The sequence below is a fragment of the Erpetoichthys calabaricus genome, chromosome 7 (genome assembly GCF_900747795.2).
Source record: "Erpetoichthys calabaricus chromosome 7, fErpCal1.3, whole genome shotgun sequence".
Classification (NCBI taxonomy): Eukaryota; Metazoa; Chordata; class Cladistia; order Polypteriformes; family Polypteridae; genus Erpetoichthys; species Erpetoichthys calabaricus.
Window position 1 is genome coordinate 10029139 of NC_041400.2, and position 23650 is coordinate 10052788.

Sequence of the window (23650 nt, forward strand, 5' to 3'; positions counted from 1 at the left end):
TAAGAAGTGACTAAAATTTCCCTTGCAGCTCTTCTGGAAAGTTTGCTTTATAGAGTAGAATTCCACGTAAAACATGATTATACATTTTTCAGAAGCGTTCATATTTGGTTTTATAGGCTGTTCGGTTTTGACTTGCCTTTTTTAAGATAACATTCTACCTTATCTTGCTTTCAGTTAAACTTACACAAAGATTGCTTTTGGGTGTTTGCCTGTGGACTGCTGAGGTATTAGCTAAACAAACAGGCTTGATGGACTGAATGGTCTCCTCTCGTTTGTCAAATTTCTTCTTCTGTGGAATCAAAGTATTCAGACCCCCTTTACTTTCTGCACACTTTATTTATGCTATAGATTTAACTTTTAACTGGATACATTTTTGCCCATTAATGTACACTCAATAACCCACAATGGAAAAGTAAAAACATGATTTCAGAAAGATTTGCAAATTGATTATTTATCAAAAAAAGGAATACCATATATACTCGCGGATAAGTTGACACTTGATTTTATTGTATAACTAGACATTAAGCCCATTACAATAACAGGCACTAGAATAGCAGTGCATAAACATTAGTAGGAACAGTCTATATTAAATGGCAAAGGACCGTCTATTTTCTGTTACAGTAATACTGGCTTGTATGTGGCTGTAATATGCGTCACTGTATTGTGTGCCTTTAATTTTCTCTCACAGTAAAACGTCTCTCCAGCACGTATTTTAATCTGTGCTGGCGTGCAGCTGATTACTGTATGTGTGGCGTCTCCCCAGCAATGGATTTTATGTGCGCGAAAATAAATCTACTTCTAAAAGTCATCCTATTGTAATATCATGAAAATTCGTATATTTAGGAAAACACTTTACACTTTACCGGGCCAAGTTTGTTAATTGCAAATCTGACATCCTCAGAGTGAACACTTGCACAACAACAACAAACACTAATCCCACCTCTTTGCGTCTCAGTACCCGATTGGATTTTTCGTGCGTTATGTTTTAGGTCTTACCTCATTTACCGAAATCCAATTGGATCAGCTGCGTGATATTTTATAGGTCCCGACCTCTCTGTCTTGTGTGACGCGTCAGGCAGCCTTTGAAGCATCGCACCGTGCCCCACGCATGCGCACTTCGCCAGAAGACACACACACACGGACACATGGACGCACACAGGGATTTTATTAAAGAGGATTTCTGATATTTTATAATGTTGGTCGTATAAGTTGAATGTGGAAAACTGACGCTATTGGTCCAAAAGATTATGATACATTAACACCTACCTGAGAGAGTAACCACGGTGCACACTGCCTTTTTTTTCTATGTGAGTGCAGCAATGTGCTGTATCAGCGTGTGCTCCTAACCTCTCTCTCTTTCTCTATTGTGCCTACGTGACCACACGGTGATACCCTAACTATTCCGAAGCGACGTTTGCACTGATTTGTGTTTTTTGTATCTCACACCCTCCTACACCTTTATGGTTAGAGCATCCCTTATCTACAATGGGGCGTTCAATCAGAAGAAAATATGAAGCTGGTTTTAAATTAAACGTCATGGAAGTAGCAAAAGAAATTGGTAATTGCGCTGCTGCAACAAAATTCGATGCGTCTGAGAAACTGATGCAAGATTGGGGGAGGCACGAAGATGAAAATAAAAAAAAAATAAGTTTTGCATTTTTAAACGGGCGTATAAGTCGGGGTCTGATTTTTATGATCGATAAGGCCCGACTTATACGCAAGTATAAACGGTATATGTAAGAGCCATTTTCCTAGTTATATAAGATTCATAAATATTTTACTAGATGACAATGCATAATCTATGGGAGGTTCCTAAAACCCCCATAAGTAGTATTGAATTGGTATATTCTTGCCATTTCTAACAGCTTTGAGTAAACATTATTCTTCAGTTAGTGACACCCTTGCCATGTGTAAGGTGTAGAGGCATACGGTTTTAAACTGTGACCATGCCTATGTGCTTATGGGCCTACGGGCTTTTTGAGTGTGTAAAGTAACTCGTAAAACAGCACTTATTTAAGTGCAGAACCGTACACTTGTAGTGTACAGAAGAAGAAGCTTAGAATCTTTAATTATAGAAAGAAGTAAAGAACTGTTAAGTACAGAAATAACTAAAGTTTCCCAAGAAAAGCTAAGTTTAGAGAAGATACATTTTTCCCTTTTTTTGCCTTTTTATTCTACGTTGCAGCTATTTTTTTCTTTTATTCTTGTGTGGATTATTTGCCTTTAACTTTCACTAAATATTTTTAAAACAAACTTTTGGACAGAGATTTCTTTTGACACGTGTTTTACCCGTGCTTGATCTCGCCTTATGCTTCAGCGGCTACAGTATATGAATATTGAATATATGTATATATGCCAGGTCTCTAAAGACCCTAGGTATGTAATAGTGTTTGTTGAATGACCCATATATGCAACTGATAATTTGAATATTTTATGTTGCTTAATCAAAGTCCTGATTAGGTAGGGCTGCTTAATTCATCATGTATTAATCGCCATTGCGACTGCCTTGATTTACTAATCATGGAAAGTGACGATTATTGCACTCTGTTTAGTACTCCCATTCTATCGGAGATCAAGCAAATGAATGTCTTACTCGAGCACGCTGGAGAATCAGAGGAACGCACATCCTAGGATTAAATAAGAGCTAAAAGCATTCTAGCTGCGTTTTTCCAAAATTACCAAAGTTCAGCAGCTCTAACTTAAAAAATGGGAATCAACAAAATGATTCCACAGACAAAATGTATTAGTTTTTAAAAGTTTTACTTAAAATTCAAAGTAAAACATCCATCCATCCATCCATTTTCCAACCCGCTGAATCCGAACACAGGGTCACGGGGGTCTGCTGGAGCCAATCCCAGCCAACACAGGGCACAAGGCAGGAACCAATCCCAGGCAGGGTGCCAACCCACCGCAGGACACACACAAACACACCCACACACCAAGCACACTCTAAGGCCAATTTAGAATCACCAATCCACCTAACCTGCATGTCTTTGGACTGTGGGAGGAAACCGGAGCACCCGGAGAAAACCCACGCAGACACGGGGAGAACATTCAAACTCCACGCAGGGAGGACCCGGGAAGCGAACCCAGGTCCCCAGATCTCCCAACTGCGAGGCAGCAGCACTACCCACTGCGCCACCATGCCGCCCAAAGTAAAACACTTCACACAAAAAAGAAAAAGTTAAATAGCAAAAAAAAAAAAGTTCTGTTCAAAGCTTAAATCTTGTTACATTTCAAATCATTACAAATCACTTCAAAAAACATTTCTGAACCATTTCAAAATGACGACATTCAGAAAACTGTGTGCCTATCCCATTTCTGAGTTGAAAATGGGTGTTACAAGTCCGTGTTTACTGGGACCTGTTCTGAACACAACTGACTCAATTATCACACAGTATCTCAGTTATAGCAAGAAAGTTGTACCTCTTACTAACTTATAGGAGGAAAAGACTATACCATTGTCTGCGACTACACTGCACAACAAAGTTTTTGCTTCTGTTTTTTGCACTGTTGGTTGTTTCGTATAGATTTTTGGGTGCTGATCACGAATATATCACATCAAAATTTACCCATCACGTACCGTTTCAGTTTTGTCATGATTTGTATCCAAACATTTTCGCTCCCGTAAGTGACTTATCAACAACGGTTTGTGTAGCCCGGGGCATGTCCAGCCATGGAATCAGGGCAGGTTGGAAGCTGTTCTGTGGAAGTTGACATCCTGGACAGATCTGAACGAGCTTGACGCTGTCTCAGTGTGCTATAAAGGTGGCTGGCATACATCGATTTGGTTAATCTCGATAGTCAGTGTGTATGTAGAGTATCCGTATAGTAAAGTATAGTATCTGTAGCAATATAACAGTAAGTAAGCTTGATGCTATAGACGTCTTGGTGTCTCGTCAATGTCATAGATAGATAGATAGATAGATAGATAGATACTTTATTAATCCCAATGGGAAATTCACATTCTTCAGCAGCAGCATACTGATACAATAAATAATATTAAATTAAAGAATGATAATAATACAGGTGAAAAAAAAACAGACAATAACTATGTATAATGTTAAATATTAACGTTTACCCCCCCTGGTGGAATTAAAGAGTCGCATAGTTTGGGGGAGGAACGATCTCCTCAATCTGTCTGTGGAGCAGGACAATGACAGCAGTCTGTCGCTGAAGCTGCTCTTCTGTCTGGAGATGACATTATTTAGTGGATGCAGTGGATTCTCCATAATTGATAGGAGCCTGCAACTTCGTAAAAAGTTAGTTCCAGGACAGAAAAATGTGGCACATGAATTACTTGTCGATCCGGCAAAGATATTTTTGCCTCCTCTTCACATAAACCTGTGATTCATGAAGAATTTCATGAAAGCACTGAACAAGGAAGGCGAAAGTTTTCGTTATTTATGACAGATGTTCCCGAGAATAACTGACGCCAAGATCAAAGAGGGCATTTTTGTTGGCCCCCAGATCAGACATGTTATGAGTGACAAGCGGTTTGAAGATCTGTTAGTTGGGCCGGAAAAAATTGCCTGGAAAGCCTTCAAAGATGTTGTTGACAATTTTCTGGGAAATTACAGAGCCCCAAACTCCATTCAGCTGGTAGACAAACTTCTCAAAGCATACAAAACAATGAAGTGCCACATGTCACTCGAGATTCATTTCCTCCACTCACATTCGGACTTCTTCCCCGCAAATCTCGGTGCTGTCATTGACGAACACAGTGAAAGGTTTCACCAGGACATTGCTACGATGGAGAGACGATACCAGGGCAACTGGAATCTGGCAATGCTTGCTGACTACTGTTGGACACTGCAACGTGATGCGCCAGACATTGAATACAAAAGAAAATGAGGAGCAAAACACTTTTCATTCTGTTGAATTTAATAGTTTATGTGAAACATAAACATGACTAAATACGTTATTGTCAGTAAACGTAGAGTTCCTATGTGATGCAGTAAAACCAAAACTACTGTATATTTGTGCATACCCAGTAGGTACCTGTCACAATCCGCAAAAACTTTTCAGGAAGCAAGAAAAATTGTTGTGCAGTGCTATGGAAGAAATTTTATATTCTATTCAAATTAAGCAAACATTAATGAGTTTAACTCAAAACTTTAACTTTCTAAGATTGGCTGTTACAAGCATATTTAGGAGTCTGATTCCCAGACAACATCTTTTAAAGTAGTGGGCATACATTTCTTTTCTGTTTGCAGCAGCTTCCATAAAAATTGAGAAATATAAATTATTCTGAACCCAGATCATCTGACACTTGTTAAGCGTTGTGATGGATGGCGCATGTGGGCATAAAAAAGCCAGACTGGCATTTGCTAAAATGTGTATTTGACAAGCCACAGTGCTTCTGGGAGAATTTCATTTGGACAGATGAGACAAGAGTGGAGCTTTTAGGCGAGTTACATCAGCTCTGCGTCCACAGATGAAAAAATGAAGCTTTCAAAGAAAAGAACACCATAGCTACTGTGAAACTTGAAGGAGGCTCACTTATGTTTTGGGGCAGCTTGGCTGCATCTGCCATGGGGGAGCCTTGAGTCTGTGCAGAGAACAATTAAATCTCAAGAAGCCAAACGCAGTGCCTAGTGTCAGAAAACTCCGTCTCAGTGGCAGGTCATGGACCCTCCAACAGGATAAGGAGCCAAAACAGAAAAGTCCAATGTTTTGTTCTTAGCCATTCTTGTGTGAAGTGACCTTCTATGATCCCTGATTGGAATCTAATCAAACATCTATGGAACAAAATGAAACATTCAGTCTGGAGAAGACCCCCTTCATACCTGACCCGCTGGAGCAGTTTGCTCAGGACGAGTGGGCCAAACCACTGCCGGACTGGTGCAGAAGTCTCATGGAGAGCTCCAGGAATTGCTTGTGTGCAGTTATGGCCTCTAAATGTTCTGCAACAAAGTTATTAGGTTGAGGGTCCCATCATTTTTGTCCGTTAAATGGTCACTTGTATTATTATTTGAAATATTCTGTTGAATCAAAACTCTAAAGAAAACTCTGATTTTTGTTAACTACGGAATAAATACTTATGGGCGCCAATGACATCTATTGGTTTAGAGTTATTTCAGACACACTTAGGGGTGGGCTGTGGGGGGGGGGGGGGGGTCCCCCTTTTTTTTTTGTAAAGGAGGAACCCTTTATAATATATAACTGCATATAACTGTACTTCATTTTCCAGAATTTGTTAAATAATCGACTGTATGTTATTCGTCCGACTTGTGGTCAACAGTACTGTATAAGGTGAGGGTTGGATCCCAAAATGTATTTATGGAGTTTCAGATTCACAGGGGTCCGCACCCCAAACCCTCCACGAATCACAAGATGGTAACTGTAATCAGAATTATAATATCAAAGGCAATAATTGTCAGTTATTCATTTTGTCATAATAATGCTCCCCTAAGATTAGGTTAACACTTTGCTTGTTGCCCGTTATATACCCTTTGTTAACTGTGTTGTTTTGTATCTCCCCCCTACCCCCAATGCCAACTGTAGGCCATATAAGACGATCAGCACCACCCGCCTAGGACACCTTTAATGAAGAAGACATGGATGAGTTTGGAAAAGTGGCCTACAATGTATTGTGTGTATGGCTGACACTTGTAGCCGTGCTGATTATGGTGCCCGCAATGTTTGGCATCTCTCTGGGCATAAATGAGATGTACATGAAGATTTTAGTGAAGACTCTAGAGGTACCCTGTTTGATGTGCTTTAGGGGATTTTTTGTTTATTTTTGAATTCATTAGACATACCTGCTTTAACTAAAAACACGTTCTTCATTTGTTTGCCAGTGGGCCACGTTAAGGATTCAGAAAGGTGTAAAGGAAATTGAGAGACTTCAGAGGGCAGCAACGAATGGTAAGCTTTTCCACTTATTGTGTTCTAATATTATGCTGCAGGAAGAAAAACAAGTGGCAGTTTGTAGGCCAAGTGCCAGGATGGCAGTCCTCAAGTTCGGTTTTCAGGGACCCCTGTGACTGCAATCTTTCATTCCAACTTGCTTTTCCTGTCGCTGTCAGTTAGCCATTTGTTTATTTCTAACTGATCATATTATTTAATTTGCTCTCCCTTTTTCTTCTCTTATGGTTTATTCATTAAAGTGTGGCAGTGTAAGATTTTTCATTTGAATTACGTCCATATTACTGTGTGTTCATTAAAAAAAAAAAAAAAAAACAGCATTTCTAAATTAAATGATCGTCAATATGACGATCTGGGTTGGCTGCTGCTGCTATAACCTTCTTGAACCCCAGACCTCTGATAGTCATGCGCCGAAATGAGCCGGTGGCAATGAGGACAGAGAGCAGCGAGAGCAGGTGCCAAGGGGCTCCATGCTTTTATTAACAAATCAAACCTGCACTGCACTTTGATCAGGAGCGGACTTCTTTCTTCTTTGGTCCCTAGCTGGCGTTTGGTCTGGACCTGGTCCTAAGCCCGTACACTGCTGTGGGTGCCGATGGTTGTCGGATTTCATTTTGCAGGCGTTTCCATGCAAGGCGATCCATGGCGGCTGTTCTAGCCTCGTCGAGGCTGAGTCGACGGTTTCTGATATCGTCTTCGACCTGCTTGAGCCATGTTTTCTTTGGTGCCGTTCTTTGGATTCTCCACTGGGTGGGTCGATCGCACCAGAGGAGTTTGTGTGGTAACCGGTTGCCTTCCATTCTGCAGACGTGACCAAACCACTGTAGTCGTCGTCGTTGTTGAATTTGCTCCTCGATTGTTGGCTGTTGATCACCCCGGCGACGGATTTCCTCATTTCGTATTCGGTCTCGGAGTGAAATACGTAGGATTTGTCGCAGGCATCGCATTTGGAAGACCTCGAGTTTGTTGAGGTCTTGCTTGAGCAGTGTCCACGTCTCGGATCCATAGAGGAGAATTGGCAAAATCAGAGTTTTGAAGAGTCGAATTTTGGTCTTGTTGGAGATGTTGGTTTGCTTCCACAGGCACCACTTTAGGGAAGCAAATGCCGCGGTTGCTTGACCAATTCGACTGGCGTCCACAGTAGAGGTCCACACTTTCTTCTCCTGGACCAGCGACCCAAGGTATTTGAATTTTTGGACCTGCTCGATCTGTACACCATCAAGTTGCACATTTGTCTGCGATCCGTCTGTTGTCAGTACTTTCGTCTTGTCTATGTTTATTTTCAAACCATATGGCTGGGCGACGTTGCAGAGGACGTCCGTGGCCTCCGCGTCGTCGCCGGCCAGGATGTCACTATCATCTGTGAACATGAGATCAGTCAGGAAGCCATCCTCACCATACTGGATTCCTTGTCTGCCTTCGAAGACCTTTCTCATGATGGCGTCGACTACGATGTTAAAAAGCAGTGGAGAAACAACATCGACCTGGCGGTAATCGAACTCCGCCAAGGACGGTCCTAAGCCCGGCTGCAAAAGGAGGAAGGTGGTCGCCCTGCCGAGGTGGCCAGAACCGGGAAACCGGGGAAACTAGGCACGAAACCAATGGATCATCAGGAGCGGACTGGGTCCCAAAACCAACCCGGGCATCGGTGACGAGGTCGACCCACTTGGCCCATTATTCATTGTAATTTTCTTCCAATTTGTGATGAGTATGCGGCTCGCTACTCGCTATGAGCCTATAATATGAACTCTATCTAAAATGTTGCCAAACCTGATCTGTACACTGTTGTTTAGACACAACTTAAAATCTGACAACATGCTTAGAAATAAAATTTAATGAAAAATAAAAATTTAGTGACACAGCTTACACGTTATTAGAGTACATGTCAAATGTCAATGTCATGTCCAAGAACAACATCATTTATTTCTATAGCACATTTTCATGTAAATAATGGAGCTCAAAGTGCTTTACATGAAGAAGAAAGAGAAAAAAGACAAAGTAAGAATTAAAATAAGACAACACTAATTAACATAAAATAAAAGTAAGGTCCGATTGCCAGGGAGGACAGAAAAAACAAAAAAACTCCAGACGGCTGGAGAAAAAAATAAAATCTGCAGGGGTTCCAGGCCATGAGACCACCCAGTCCCCTCTAAGCATTCTACCCAACATAAACAACATCAATCAGTCCTCGTTGTATTCAGGGTTCTCATGGAAGGGAACGCGCTCAAGAGGGTGAATGTCGCCAAAGAGGTGTTGGCAAAGGAGTAGGAGGCATGCTGAGAGTCTCCTTCAAAGACAGAAAGTATAAAACCGTTAGAATTATCTGAGAATCGTTATTTATGGAAACGTGGGTGAGAGAAGGAATGCCGGGGATGAGACGTTAGTAAAGGCGTAGGAGGCACACTGAGAGTCGCCATCCAAGATGAAGTATGAAAGTGGGCATTAAACAAGAAAAGGAGTCTTGAAAATAATGAGAGATTGTGAGAAGCAGGCATTATGTGAACGGGTTTGAGAGACGGAGCACCGGTGAAGAGACATTCACATTCACACACACATGCTAATACTGAGGAAAGGTGCTGAAGGTACACATAGAGCAAGAGATGATGGCAAATCTCTCTATTATAAAAAAAAAATCTTGGAAGGAGGCGATACGTGATCCACTCGGAAGACAATTTGACGTCCCGTGAGACAAAAAGACAGCTGCTGTACAGGCTTTTAAATGTTCGACAAGCAGAACACACAGCTCGGCAGCAGCAGCTGAAAGAAAGCAGCTGAACAGACCGCATCTCCTCAGCGTGCGTTCATCCCAAATCCCGCCCCCCCAAAACAACGTGGGCGGCAAAGACGTGAAGTGGCTAGAGCATAGCGCACCCGGGGTAAGGGAAAGGGAGGGGGTGGGCCAGCGAAGCAAGCAGGGGGCAAAGCCCCCTGTTATCTGTTATCTGTCTTCGGCAGCTACCAAGGCTAGTAAATAATAAATGGGGGGAAAATAAAATTCCCAAATGAGTTCCAAACAATAAAATCTATGAAAACATAATGTGTTCCTGCACCAATTTTTTTTTTTTTTTTTTGAAACTCATCCCGCTTAACTAATAGTCTTATTGGTTCTGACACTTGGTTTGATGTGCAAAAATTGAAAACCCGTCCGTTTCAAATGAAATTTACAGCACAAAGTGCACAGAAAAGCGAAGCGGTCCGAATACTTTCTGAATTCACTGTGTTTGAATTCTCAAATCCCTCATTTCAGTTCAGGGTTGAGAAAGACAGAGCCTGTCTCGGCAACATTGGGCACAAGGCAGGAGGCCACTCAGGACGGGGTTGCCAGTCAATCATATGTGCACTGGACTGGGGCCTTCTCCAGGATTGGACATGAAGTAACTAAAAAGTTGCCTTATGTTTCATGGAGGCTTGTGTACATGTTGATTTACTCGCTGGTTCTAATCAAGTTACATGAACAGCTCTGTACAGTTGCAACATGTTCCTCATTGCGACACTCCTGAAGTGTGCCAGTGTATGCCACTCCTCGTATGCTTAACGGATTGTCCTCCTTTAACCTTTATTCACAGTCGTTTGTTAGATAGAACTGCCTAAATTACATAACCATTAAGTTAGCTATTACACCACAGCGTGCTTTTGTGTCAAAATACAAATGCAAAAGGTGAAGGGCGTGTAAAACGAAGAACCTGGAAACGACCTGATAGGCTCATACTCTACTGCTGGGGCTGTTTTTTTTTTTTTTTTTGTTTTTTCTTTTGTCTGCTTAAATAAAAGTTTTAAAGTGCTCATGTGGGGGAGTGAAAGAAGATGCAAGAGGAGAAGAGGGGCCTTATTAATGACAAATGCTGTGTTGGATTGTTAAAGAAAGCCTGTGAACGTGACTCTGGCAAATAACTGGAAGGTTTTTTTTTATCTCTAAACTGTGTCTGATGGAGCGCGGTCTGCTGTTTGGGGCTCCATGTGTATATGCATATTTACAGTCATATGAAAAAGTTTGGGACCCCCATTCAGCCTGCATAATAATTGGCTCTCCTTTCAACAAACAAGATAACAGTGGTTTGTCTTTCATTTCCTAGGTACATCTGAGTACTGCGGTGTTTTCCGAACAAAGATTTTTAGTGACGCAGTATTCAGTTGTATGAAATTAAATCAAATGTGAAAAACTGGCTGTGCACAAATGTGGGTCCCCTTGTCATTGCGCTGATTTGAATGCCTGTCACTGCTCAATGCTGATTACTTGCAACACCAAATTGGTGTGATGAGCTCGCTAAGCCTTCATAGACAGCTGTGTCCCATCATGAGATATAAAGGTATTTAAGGTGGTCAATTACAAGTTGTGCTTCCTTCCCTTTGACTCTCCTCTGAAGAGGGACAGCATGGGATCCTCAAAGCAACTCTCCAAAGATCTGAAAACAAAGATTGTTGAGTCTCCTGGTTTAGGGGAAGGCTACAAAAAGCCATCTCAGAGGTTTAAACTGTCAGTTTCTGTAACTGTAAGGAATGGAATCAGGAAATGGAAGGCCACAGGCACAGTTGCTGTTAAACCCAGCAGGTCTGGCAGGCCAAGAAAAATACAGGAGCGGCATATGAACAGGATTGTGAGAATGGTGACAGACAACCCACAGATCACCTCCAAAGACCTGCAAGAACATCTTGCTGCAGATGGTGTATCTGTACATCATTCTACAATTCAGCGCAATTTGCACAAAGAACATCTGTATGGCAGGGTGATGAGAAAGAAGCCCTTTCTGCACTCACGCCACAAACAGTCGCTTGTTGTATGCCAACGCTCATTTAGACAAGCAGATTCATTTTGGAACAAAGTGCTTTGGACTGATGAGACAAAAATGGAGTTATTTGGTCAGAACAAAAAGCGCTTTGCATGGCGGAAGAATAACACTGCATTTCGAGACAAACACCTGCTACCTACTGTCAAATTTGGTGAAGGTTCCATCATGCTGTGGGGCTGTGTGGCCAGTTCAGTGACTGGGGCCCTTGTTAAAGTCGAGGGTCGGATGAATTCAACCCAGTATCAGCAAATTCTTCAGGATAATGTTCAAGCATCAGTCACAAAGTTGAAGTTATGCAGGGGTTGGATATTCCAACAAGACAATGACCTAAAACACAGTTCGAAATCTACAAAGGCATTCATGCAGAGGGAGGAGTACAATGTTTTGGAATGGCCGTCACAGTCCCCTGACTGTCTATGGGATGATTTGAAGCAGGCTGTCCATCAAATTGAACTGAACTGGAGAAATTTTGTATGGAAGAATGGTCAAAAATACCTCCATCCAGAATCCAGACGCACGCGCTTTAGCACTAGTCCTGTTAAGGTCCACTGAATTGATTTGTATACTTCACTGAAAGAGTCATTCAAAAATAGAGTCGTTCATGAATCTCCCATCACTAGTTGAAGTCTATTTGATTGATTGATTGATTGATTGATAGGTAGAACTTTATTTGTCCCCAGGGGGAAATTTGGCTTTTAACATAAGCTCAATAAATACATACATACTGTACATACATACATAAATAGGTAGATAAGTAAAGAAATAAATATACACACACCAGAATGACTATAAAGCAAGAAATTTAAAAGAAAGAAAGAAAAGTTCTGGTTTGTCTTACTCAGTCCCAGTTGCTGTTGGTATAAAGGAGCCCCCCGTTCCTTTAAGCAATTGGGTTGGAGCAAAAACCTGCAGCCACTGTGCAGGGCTTTAAGAAGAACAAAACAAAAAACACAAGAACGCTCAGTGAAACACTCGAGATCGCTACACGCGGTAAACTGTTATGATGCGGGAATTCTGGGCTGCATCTGCCAGAGATGCGTCACAAAGCATCAGCCAATCAGCAGCAAGGAGAAATGAATGACGCTCTCGAATTGGCTACTTTCACCATCACAAGTCGTATTTTCCTCTATGGTTGCTTTATGCTCTCTACAGTATTGCCACGAAAAAACCCATAAAAAAGGATATTTCTGGTTTCCGCTAATAATTATTAGTTAGGTTCTAAGGAAAAATCCACGAACGACTGAGATCACGACCTCTGAACTGCAACTTCACGGGGTTCTACTGTATAGTCACATATAAGTCTGATTTTGAAACCTGAAAAATCGATCATAAAATCAGACCCCGACTTATATGCTCGTTCAAAAATGCGACACTTAATTTTTTTTTTTTTTTTTTTTTTTTTTTTACATCTTTTTGTCTCCTCCAATCTTGCATCAGTTTCTCAGACGCATCGAATTTTGTTGCAGCAGCGCAATTTCTTGCGCTGCTTCAACGACGTTTAATTTAAAACCAGCTTCATATTTTCTTCTGATCGAACCCTCCATTGTAGATAAGGGATGCTCTTATGATAAAGGTGTATGAGGATGTGAGATACAAAAAAACACAAAACAGTGCAAACGTTGCTTCGTAATCGTTCGGGTATCACCGTGTGGTTACGTAGGCACAATTAGAGAGAGGTTAGGAGCACACGCTGATACAGCACATTGTCGCACCCACATAGAAAATAAAAAAGGCCGTGTGCTCCGTGGTTACTCTCTCAAGTGGGCGTTAGCAGATCGTAATCTCTTGGACCAATCGCATGAGTTTTCCACATTCAACTTATACGGCCGACATTATAAAATACCAGAAATTATACTGTAAAATCAAGTCCCGAGTTATTTGCGGGAGAACTTAGATGCGAGTATATACGGTAAGTTGAAATGAAGTGTTTATTATATTATTTGAAATTGCAAAAAATCAAATTCTCAGTTAGAGGATCTGTACAAAATTTTTTCAAAACCTGGCAGGATCTGATCAATATTATTTTAGAATAGCCATGTGTGCCCAACTACGTTGCGCTGGTTAAAGTTGTCTGTGAAGGGCTCCCTGTTTAAACGCGGCTGCCAGTCGTGAACTGGGCCCTTCGTCGCACAGCATTATGATTTTTTATAAGGGAAACAAAATTACAAAACAAAACCCTTGGACATTGATTCGATAGGAACGGCCTACTCGGAATCACTGTCCGAATAGTAATTATGTGGTGGTGGAGGAGCATTTCTGCTTCTCACTGTTCACAGTCCGTCTCGTTTTCACGACGCTGTCGTTTCCTCTCACAATCGCTGCTCAACCTTTCTCCAATCTCGCAGGTTGCTTTGTGGCAATCCAAAGAGTAAGGAAGAACCAATGCTTCTTTCTTGAACTCCAAACGCCGACTGATGGAAAATCACAGAAGTGTGTCCGACTTATATACTCTGACTTCCGACTCCAAGAAGTGGGTGAACATTCGATTTGGGCGAAGTGCTGCCAACGATGGTCGATAGAAACACAAAAAACCACAATCTCGACAATGAAGCAGGTGTCGACACCAGATCTAAACACAAAGTGGTATCAACAGTGTTTGTAAAGAAAAGTAACAACCAAGGCAGTGTCAGGGGAACATGAATTCGCGGTCAAACAAAGATGAAGATCCAAATGAAGATTATATACAGTGGTGTGAAAAAATATTTGCCCCCTTCCTGATTTCTTATTCTTTTGCATGTTTGTCACACAAAATGTTTCTGATCATCAAACACATTTAACCATTAGTCAAATATAACACAAGTAAACACAAAATGCAGTTTGTAAATGGTGGTTTTTATTATTTAGGGAGAAAAAAAAATCCAAACCTACATGGCCCTGTGTGAAAAAGGAATTGCCCCCTGAACCTAATAACTGGTTGGGCCACCCTTAGCAGCAATAACTGCAATCAAGCGTTTGCGATAACTTGCAATGAGTCTTTTACAGCGCTCTGGAGGAATTTTGGCCCACTCATCTTTGCAAAATTGATGTAATTCAGCTTTATTTGAGGGTTTTCTAGCATGAACCGCCTTTTTAAGGTCATGCCATAGCATCTCAATTGGATTCAGGTCAGGACTTTGACTAGGCCACTCCAAAGTCTTCATTTTGTTTTTCTTCAGCCATTCAGAGGTGGATTTGCTGGTGTGTTTTGGGTCATTGTCCTGTTGCAGCACCCAAGATCGCTTCAGCTTGAGTTGACGAACAGATGGCCGGACATTATCCTTCAGGATTTTTTGGTAGACAGTAGAATTCATGGTTCCATCTATCACAGCAAGCCTTCCAGGTCCTGAAGAAGCAAAACAACCCCAGACCATCACACTACCACCACCATATTTTACTGTTGGTATGATGTTCTTTTTCTGAAATGCTGTGTTCCTTTTACGCCAGATGTAACGGGACATTTGCCTTCCAAAAAGTTCAACTTTTGTCTCATCAGTCCACAAGGTATTTTCCCAAAAGTCTTGGCAATCATTGAGATATTTCTTAGCAAAATTGAGACGAGCCCTAATGTTCTTTTTGCTTAACAGTGGTTTGCGTCTTGGAAATCTGCCATGCAGGCCGTTTTTGCCCAGTCTCTTTTTTATGGTGGAGTCGTGAACACTGACCTTAATTGAGGCAAGTGAGGCCTGCAGTTCTTTAGACGTTGTCCTGGGGTCTTTGTGACCTCTCGGATGAGTCGTCTCTGCGCTCTTGGGGTAATTTTGGTCGGCCGGCCACTCCTGGGAAGGTTCACCACTGTTCCATGTTTTTGCCATTTGTGGATAATGGCTCTCACTGTGGTTCGCTGGAGTCCCAAAGCTTTAGAAATGGCTTTATAACCTTTACCAGACTGATAGATCTCAATTACTGCTGTTCTCATTTGTTCCTGAATTTCTTTGGATCTTGGCATGATGTCTAGCTTTTGAGGTGCTTTTGGTCTACTTCTCTGTGTCAGGCAGCTCCTATTTAAGTGATTTCTTGATTGAAACAGGTGTGGCAGTAATCAGGCCTGGGGGTGGCTACGGAAATTGAACTCCGGTGTGATACACCACAGTTAGGTTATTTTTTAACAAGGGGGCAATTACTTTTTCACACAGGGCCATGTAAGTTTGGATTTTTTTTTCTCCCTAAATAATAAAAACCACCATTTACAAACTGCATTTTGTGTGTACTTGTGTTATATTTGACTAATGGTTAAATGTATTTGATGATCAGAAACATTTTGTGTGACAAACATGCAAAAGAATAAGAAATCAGGAAGGGGGCAAATATTTTTTCACACCACTGTATAAAGATTAAACAACCTTGCATTTTACCTAAAATTGCATTTGGCTGAGTTGTGTATGGTGTTCAAGGCTCTTGGACACCCCCTGGTGGTCAGGGGAACATGATTTCGCGGACAAACAAAGATCAAGATCCAAATGAAGATTATATATAAAGATAAGTGAAATAACTCTTACCGCATTTAATTCCCTTCTCCATCTCTTATTTACATATATATTTATTTCTCCCTTTCCTTTGCTTATTGTTGTCTTATTAAAAAGCCCTAAGCAATTCTCCTTTAGCTAAGCTCTCCTTCTCAGGGGTGGGGTTTGATTTGTCTTTAATTTGTTTGGTTATAAATTGATCTATTTGTATGGAATGATTACAATAAAAAAAAAAATATTAAAAAAAATAAAATAATTATCAAGCCTGCTGAACAGGGGAGATTTTAAGTATTTTGAGCAATAACCTAAATTGCATTTACTTTGAAAGTGTAAAATTTATTCTTTAACAAATTGGACAATACTTTACTAAACATTAGTTAGTTTTTTAAATTATGTTCCTAAAAGTTTTTTAAAATATTTAAAGTAACGGTTTTGTTTTTTTGTGATAACAGTACATAATTGCATTCTTGGTGACCTAAAAGGAAGAGACTTTGTATTTTTACAAGATGTGTTGTGTTTTTAAGATCAGTGACTAGCTCTGGACTGTAGAAATGTGATTAGAAGTAAAGGTTTATTGGCTTCCAACCATTTTGCTCATTTCAGATACCACTTGGGTTTATCTGTTACTGTAGATATTTGATATAATTTCCCTTACACGTATTTAGTTTGCCTTATTCTCAAAAAATCAGGATATATTGGCTCAGGTGTTGCCTAAGTTTTGCACAGAAATCTTGACAACTCTGTGAACATGTGTACAATTTATTAAACTTGCTCACTCTTTGATTTTCAGAAATACATTTCTGAATATTTCTTCACTGTGCCGCCTTTATGTAAAGATGTTGCTTTTTAGCAAGAACTTTCCTTTTTGTTTCAAATTGTAAAGCCTCTCTCCAAGCTTTTCTCAGTATGACAGTGTGAACCTGCAGCTCTCACATATTCTGTTCCTCTATGCCGGTGGGCTGTGGTTTCATGTCACATAACATCTACTGTACCACACAGCACCACTTAAAGTCTGCTAAGGACCTGATCATTAATAAAATGTAATGTAATGACTCCTTTAAAAAAAAAAATGAAGTGTTTATCTGAATTCTCCTTTTAATGTCACGCTTGGTTTTGGGTTCAATGGTAAATTGTATTTTTTTTTTTTTTTCTTCCAAGGAATTATCCAAAGAGATGCCGGCTTTTCCATTGAAAAAGAGATCGCAGAGAGGAAGGCTCGGAGAAAAGCCCAAATCAGTGGCGATTTTGAGTTCAGTGACGTATTCTACTTCAGCAAGAAGGGCATCGAGTCCATTGTGGAGGATGAGGTGACTCAAAGGTTCACTTCTGAAGAGCTGGTCTCTTGGAACCTCCTGACTAGAACCAACAACAACTTCCAATATATTAGTTTTCGTGTCTCCTTAATATGGGTGCTGGGGGTCTTCATTCGTTACTGCATCCTCTGCCCTCTGAGGTGAGAATTTTTGATTCTACTTTTTGCAGAAGAGAAAATTTTTGGTCAAGACAAACCATGAGCACGTATTGAACAAGTTCTTTGTACATAAGCCTATGTGTCAGGGTGGGGGGAACTGAAGAGATGACATAACGGCTCATAGTGAAGCATTGCTTTCCCATGAGTCAAGCATCCCTAGTTTGACTTCCATCTCCGTGTTCTAAACACCAAACCTGAAGTATCACATTGACACAAGTCTTTAGACCAGTGCTTCTCAACCTTTTAAGGTGGGTCGCACCCACAAATGACACCACATCCCCCTTTGCACAATTGTCTTGAGTGTTGGGAATGGGATGATCCCCATCGATTAACTGAGCTTCATCATGTTGGGTTTGGTGGTTCCCACACAATCACCAGAGCATTAGATGAATCGAGTGCAGTCGTGAATGCTTTTCCTAATGATGAATCGAGCACTGTTGTCAGAGCAGGATCGTCCATACCCCTCCTGTGATGCTGTCCACTGTGAATTGAGTGCGATCATCTTGAGTGGTTTGGCAAGGTTTTGTCCATAGTTAGCCTTGGCCCACCTGTAGTGCCACCGCAGGTTGGGAAACACCGATTTTAGATTATTTAATCAGTTCTTAATTGAAGCCCCTTTGGCAGTGAGTCCAGAGTGGAGTCGCAACAACCTTCACACACCTGGATTATGAGGATTTTCTGTCATTCTTCTCTGCAGAACTTCTCGAGCACTGTCAGCTTGGATGGAGACTGTAGGTCATGGGCCTGGAGGGCCGCAGTGGCTGCAGGTTTTCCTTAACTAACTTCTTTTGCCTTAATTTTAATTATCTTGACTCAGGCCCCTTTGTTGTTTTCTTTTTCCTTAATTAGCAACCAAACAATAATGAGATACAAAACAAGGCGTCACATGACCAGCTCACCTGTGCCCATCACACAATATCTGAAAATAAAGAAAGGTGGAGGTCTCAGTAAGGTTGATCTCTCGGGTCAATGAAACATCTTGACGGCGTTCGTAGTAAAAACACAAAAATCAACAATTTTGGAAATGTCTGCTGTGGCAGAATGAGAGCAGCAACAAGCCGTGGAATTAAATAACGAGTTTAATTAACAGTAAGAATCAGCTTCTCATTAAGAGATTGGTTGGAGTTTTTAAAATCCCACTTTAGCTGGTTATCTGTCGGCTCGTTTCACATCTCATTTCTGTTTGGCTGCCATTTAATGAAGAAAGGAATAGATTCAGAGGACTGAATCTTTAAAAACAGGGCTTTTAAAATGAAGGGGAAAAGAAGTGAATTAGCAATGAAAACTGGTCACTGATTAGGAAATGGGTTAGAATGAAAACTTGCAGCCTCTGCAGCCTACCAGGCCTGGAGTTCGACACCCCTGCTGTAGGTGGACAGCTATTTTTACGTCTCTCCAGAGATGTTTGATTGGGCTCAAGTCCAGGCTCTGCCTTGGCAGCTCAAGACCATTCACAGAGTTGACCCTAAGCCACTGCTGTGTTGTCTTTACTTTGTGCTTAGGTTCGTTGATCTGTTGGAAGGTGAGCCTTCAGCCCAGTCTGAGGACCAGAGTACTCTGGAACGGGTTTTTATTAAGGTTATCGCTGTACTTTGCACCATTTAGCTTTCCCTTAGCCCTGCCTAGTCTCCCACTCCCTAATGCTGCCAGCACCACCATACTTCACAGTTGCATTGGTATTGCACAGGTGATGAGTGGTGCCTGGTTTCCTCCAGATGTGAAGAGGCAAACCGTTCAATCTTGGCTTCATCAGACCAGAGAATCTTGGTTCTCACAGTCTTAAGAGTCCTTCAGGTTCCATTTTGGAAACTCTAAATGACCGTCTATGGATGGATAGATAGATAGATAGATAGATAGATAGATAGATACTTTAATAATCGTGAGACGTGGTTGGTCGAAACCTCTTCCGTTTAAGAGTTATGGAGGCCACTGTGCTGTGGTAGTCTTAAGTGCCGCAGGCATTCATTGGTCAAGAGTCTAAGAAGGGGAGAAATCTTAATAATCAACATAGACCTCCGAGTACTCACGGTTAAGGTTTTCAGTGTACCATCTATTGGAATGTATTCTGTAATGCATTGCATTTTTCATTCCAACAGATAGATAGATAGATACTTTATTAATCCCAAGGGGAAATTCACATACTCCAGCAGCAGCATACTGATAAAAAACAATATTAAATTAAAGAGTGATAACAATGCAGGAAAAAACAGACAATGTTTTTTGACAGATGGAGCGTCACAAACATTTGTAGCAATAAAATGTTTTACTTTATTCCAACAGATGGTGCATCACAAATTATAGCACAGCTTTTATGAATCCCATACTAAATGACATAAAACAGAGTCACAGGTAGAATTTTGTTTCCAGGAGTAAATATGCAATTGTCCAGTGTTCTTTTATTAAGTTGGATAAATAGTCAGTCAGTCATTTTCCAACCCACTATATCCTAACACAGGGTTACGGGAGTCTGCTGGAGCCAATACCAGCCAGCACAGGGCACAAGGCAGGAACAAATCCTGGGCAGGGCACCAGCCCACTGCAGGGCACACACACACCCACACACCAAGCACACACTAGGGACAATTTAGGATCGCCAATGCACCTAACCTGCATGTCTTTGGACTGTGGGAGAAAACCCACACAGACACGGGGAGAACATGCAAACTCCACGCAGGGAGGACCCGGGAAGCAAACTCAGGTCTCCTTACTATGAGGCAGCAGCGCTACCACTGTGCCACCGTGTGGTGGATAAATATTTACAGAAAATCAGAGCAGTGAACACAAAGGAAACACATTTATGTGACATCAAGCATTTGAACTGAAGATCTATCTTTCACCCTCATTCATTGGTCAAGAGTCTAAGATGAGTTGAAATCTAAATAATTAACATAGACCCCAGCATTAGTAGTATTAATGTTTACAGTGCATCATCTGTTGGAGTGTATTTTGTAATGCATGTAGTAATGTGCTGCATTTTCATTCTAACAGATGGTGCATCACAAATATTAGGACTATTAGTCATAGATAGAACTTTATTTGTCCCCAGGGGAAAATGTGACAATAGCCTTGGATGGACACACAACTACACGGACAGACAGACACACACACACACAGTTAGACAATTGTACTTTTATTAAGGTGGGTAAATATTTTCAGAAAATCAGAGGAGTGAACGCAGGAAACAAGTTTATGTGGCATCAAGCTTTTGAATTGAAGACCTGTCTCTCCCCCTGATTTATTGGTCAAGAGTCTGAGATGGGTTGAAATGTAAATAATCAACATTTACTCTGAATATGCAGGAGTTTATGTTTGCAGTGCACTATCTATTGGAATGTATTATGAATGCATGTAGTAATTGTATTGCATTTTTTCATTCTAACAGATGGTGCATCACAAATATTAGCACTGCTTTTATGAATCCCATATCAATCCCACAGACGGATAGATAGAACTTTGTCCCCAGGGGGACATTTGGCAATAGCCCCGGCTAGACGTTTAACTACACAGACACAGAGACACTTGTCCTTTTTTTTTTTTTTTTTTTTGTAAGGTGGATAAACATTTCCGGAAAGTCAGACCAGTGGATGCAGAGGAAACACATTTACACCCCTCACATTTTTGTAAATATTTTATTATATCTTTTCATGGGACACCACTGAAGATATGACACTTTGATACAATATATAGTAGTCAGAGTACAGCCTGTATAACAGTGCAAATATGCTGTCCCCTCAAAATAACTCAACACACAGCCATTAATGTCTAAACCGCTAGCAACAAAAGTGAGTACACCCCTAAGTGAAAAAGGTCCACATTGTGCCCAAAGTGTCAATTATTTGTGTGGCCACCATTATTTTCCAGCACTGCCTTAACTCTCTTGGGCATGGAGTTCACATGAGCTTCACAGGTTGCCACTGGAATCCTCTTCCACTCCTCCATGACGACATCACGGAGCTGGTGGATGTTGGAGACCTTGCGCTTCTCCACCTTCCCCACAGATGCTCAATAGGGTTTAGGTCTGGAGACATGCTTGGCCAGTTCAGCACCTTTACCCTCAGTTTCTTTAGCAAGGCAGTGGTCGTCTTGGAGGTGTGTTTGGGGTCGTTAGCATGTTCAGTTTCCGAAGGGAGGTGATCGTGCTCTGCTTCAGTATGTCACAGTACATTTTGACATTAATGGTTACCTCACTGAACTGTAGCTCCCCAGTGCCAGCAGCACTCATGCAGCCCCAAAACATGACACTCCCACTACCATGCTTGACTGTAGGCAAGACACACTTGTCTTTGTACTCCTCACCTGGTTGCCACCACACACGCTTGACACCATCTGAACCAAATAAGTTTATCTTAGTCTCCTCAGACCACAGGACATGGTTCCAGTAATCCATGTCCTTAGTCTGCTTGTCTTCAGCAAACTGTTTGCTGGTTTTCTTGTGCATCATCTTTAGAAGAGGCTTCCTTCTGGGATGACGGCCATGCAGACCCAATTTGATGCAGTGTGTGGCGGGCATATGGTCTGAGCACTGACAGGCTGACCTCTGCAGCAATGCTGGCAGCACTCATACGTCTGTTTTCAAAAGACAACCTCTGGATATGACGCTGAGCACGGGCACTCAACTTCTTTGGTCGACCATGGCGAGGCCTGCTCTGAGTGGAACCTGTCCTGTTAAACCGCTGTATGGTCATGGCCACCGTGCTGCAGCTCAGTTTCAGGGTGTTGGCAATCTTCTTATAGCCGAGGCCATCTTTACGTAGAGCAACAATTCTTGTTTTCAGATCCTCAGAGAGTTCTTTGCCATGAGGTGCCATGTTGAACTTCCAGTGACCAGTATGAGAGAGTGTGAGAGTGAGAACACCAAATTTAACACACCTGAGACCTTGTAACACGAACGAGTCACATGACACCGGGGAGGGAAAAATGGCTAATTGGGCACAATTTGGACCTTTTTCACTTAGGGGTGTACTCACTTTTGTTGCCAGCGGTTTAGACATTAATGGCCGTGTGTTGAGTTATTTTGAGGGGACAGCAAATTTGCACAAGCTGTACACGGACTACTTTACATCGGATCAAAGTGTCATATCTGCAGTGGTGTCCCATGAAATGATATAATAAAATATTATAAAAATGTGAGGGGTGTACTCACTTTTGTGAGATACTGTATGTGGCATCAAGCCTTTGAATTTTGAAGACCCTTCTCTGCCCCTCATCCATCCATCCATTTTCCAACCCGCTGAATCCGAACACAGGGTCACGGGGGTCTGCTGGAGCCAATCCCAGCCAACACAGGGCACGGAACCAATCCCGGGCAGGGTGCCAACCCACCGCAGGCCCTTCATTCAGTGGTTAAGAATCCTGTCTTCAATTCTAAAGCCCCTTCCCATTTGAGTGCATATACTATTGATGCACTTCTTTGATGTTGTTTTTATTTAACAACATTGTAAATGTCTCCGAGGTGCTCCAATTGTAAAAAAATGAATATAAGTTTAACTACGGGAGGCAGACCTTCAATTCCAGCACTTATTTGGAGTTCATTCTACTTTTGTTTTGTGGTTTGTTTAACCGTATTTTATGCATGTGTTTGGGACATTGTGAGCATATGACATGATATCGGTGTGAAGTACGTGACGCATGAGTAACATGTAATGTTTTTCTTGGACGTTTTAAAAGTGGTTGCTGCTGCCCTTTCCATCTGATGCATTATCTCTGTTCTCCATGAGAGCATGAGATTCAATTTTTTTCTCGGCCACCAGTACAAACCACATGGGGTAAGCTGCATATTAAGAAAATCTTTTTTTTAGGAGAAGTATTGAGAGTGTCCTCTTATTTTATAAAAGGTTAAGTAATCATTTTTTTTTTCTTTTAGGGTTACGCTGGCAGCAATTGGTTTAAGTTGGCTTGCGATTGGAACCACCATTGTAGGACAACTGCCGAGCAGCAGGTACCGTCTTGAACGGAGTATTTTGAGTGGTCTGAACAGAATCAACAAAGATTTACCTTTCTTTAATCGATTTAAATTGTTGTTTGTAGAGATCAGCGTCAATTTTTTTTTTAAAACACAGATTTATGCTGAAAGGACATCG

The 23650-nt window shown here is 41.4% G+C and overlaps 1 protein-coding gene across 1 annotated transcript in view; it reads left to right on the plus strand.

The window, feature by feature from the left end:
- gpat3 (glycerol-3-phosphate acyltransferase 3) overlaps positions 1-23650 on the plus strand; it is a 74180-nt gene that overhangs the window by 14397 nt on the left and 36133 nt on the right. The window contains 4 exon segments of the mRNA XM_051929848.1: positions 6508-6704; positions 6804-6870; positions 17258-17552; positions 23434-23513. Coding sequence (XP_051785808.1) covers positions 6561-6704; positions 6804-6870; positions 17258-17552; positions 23434-23513 — 586 coding nt within the window. The 5' untranslated portion in view covers positions 6508-6560.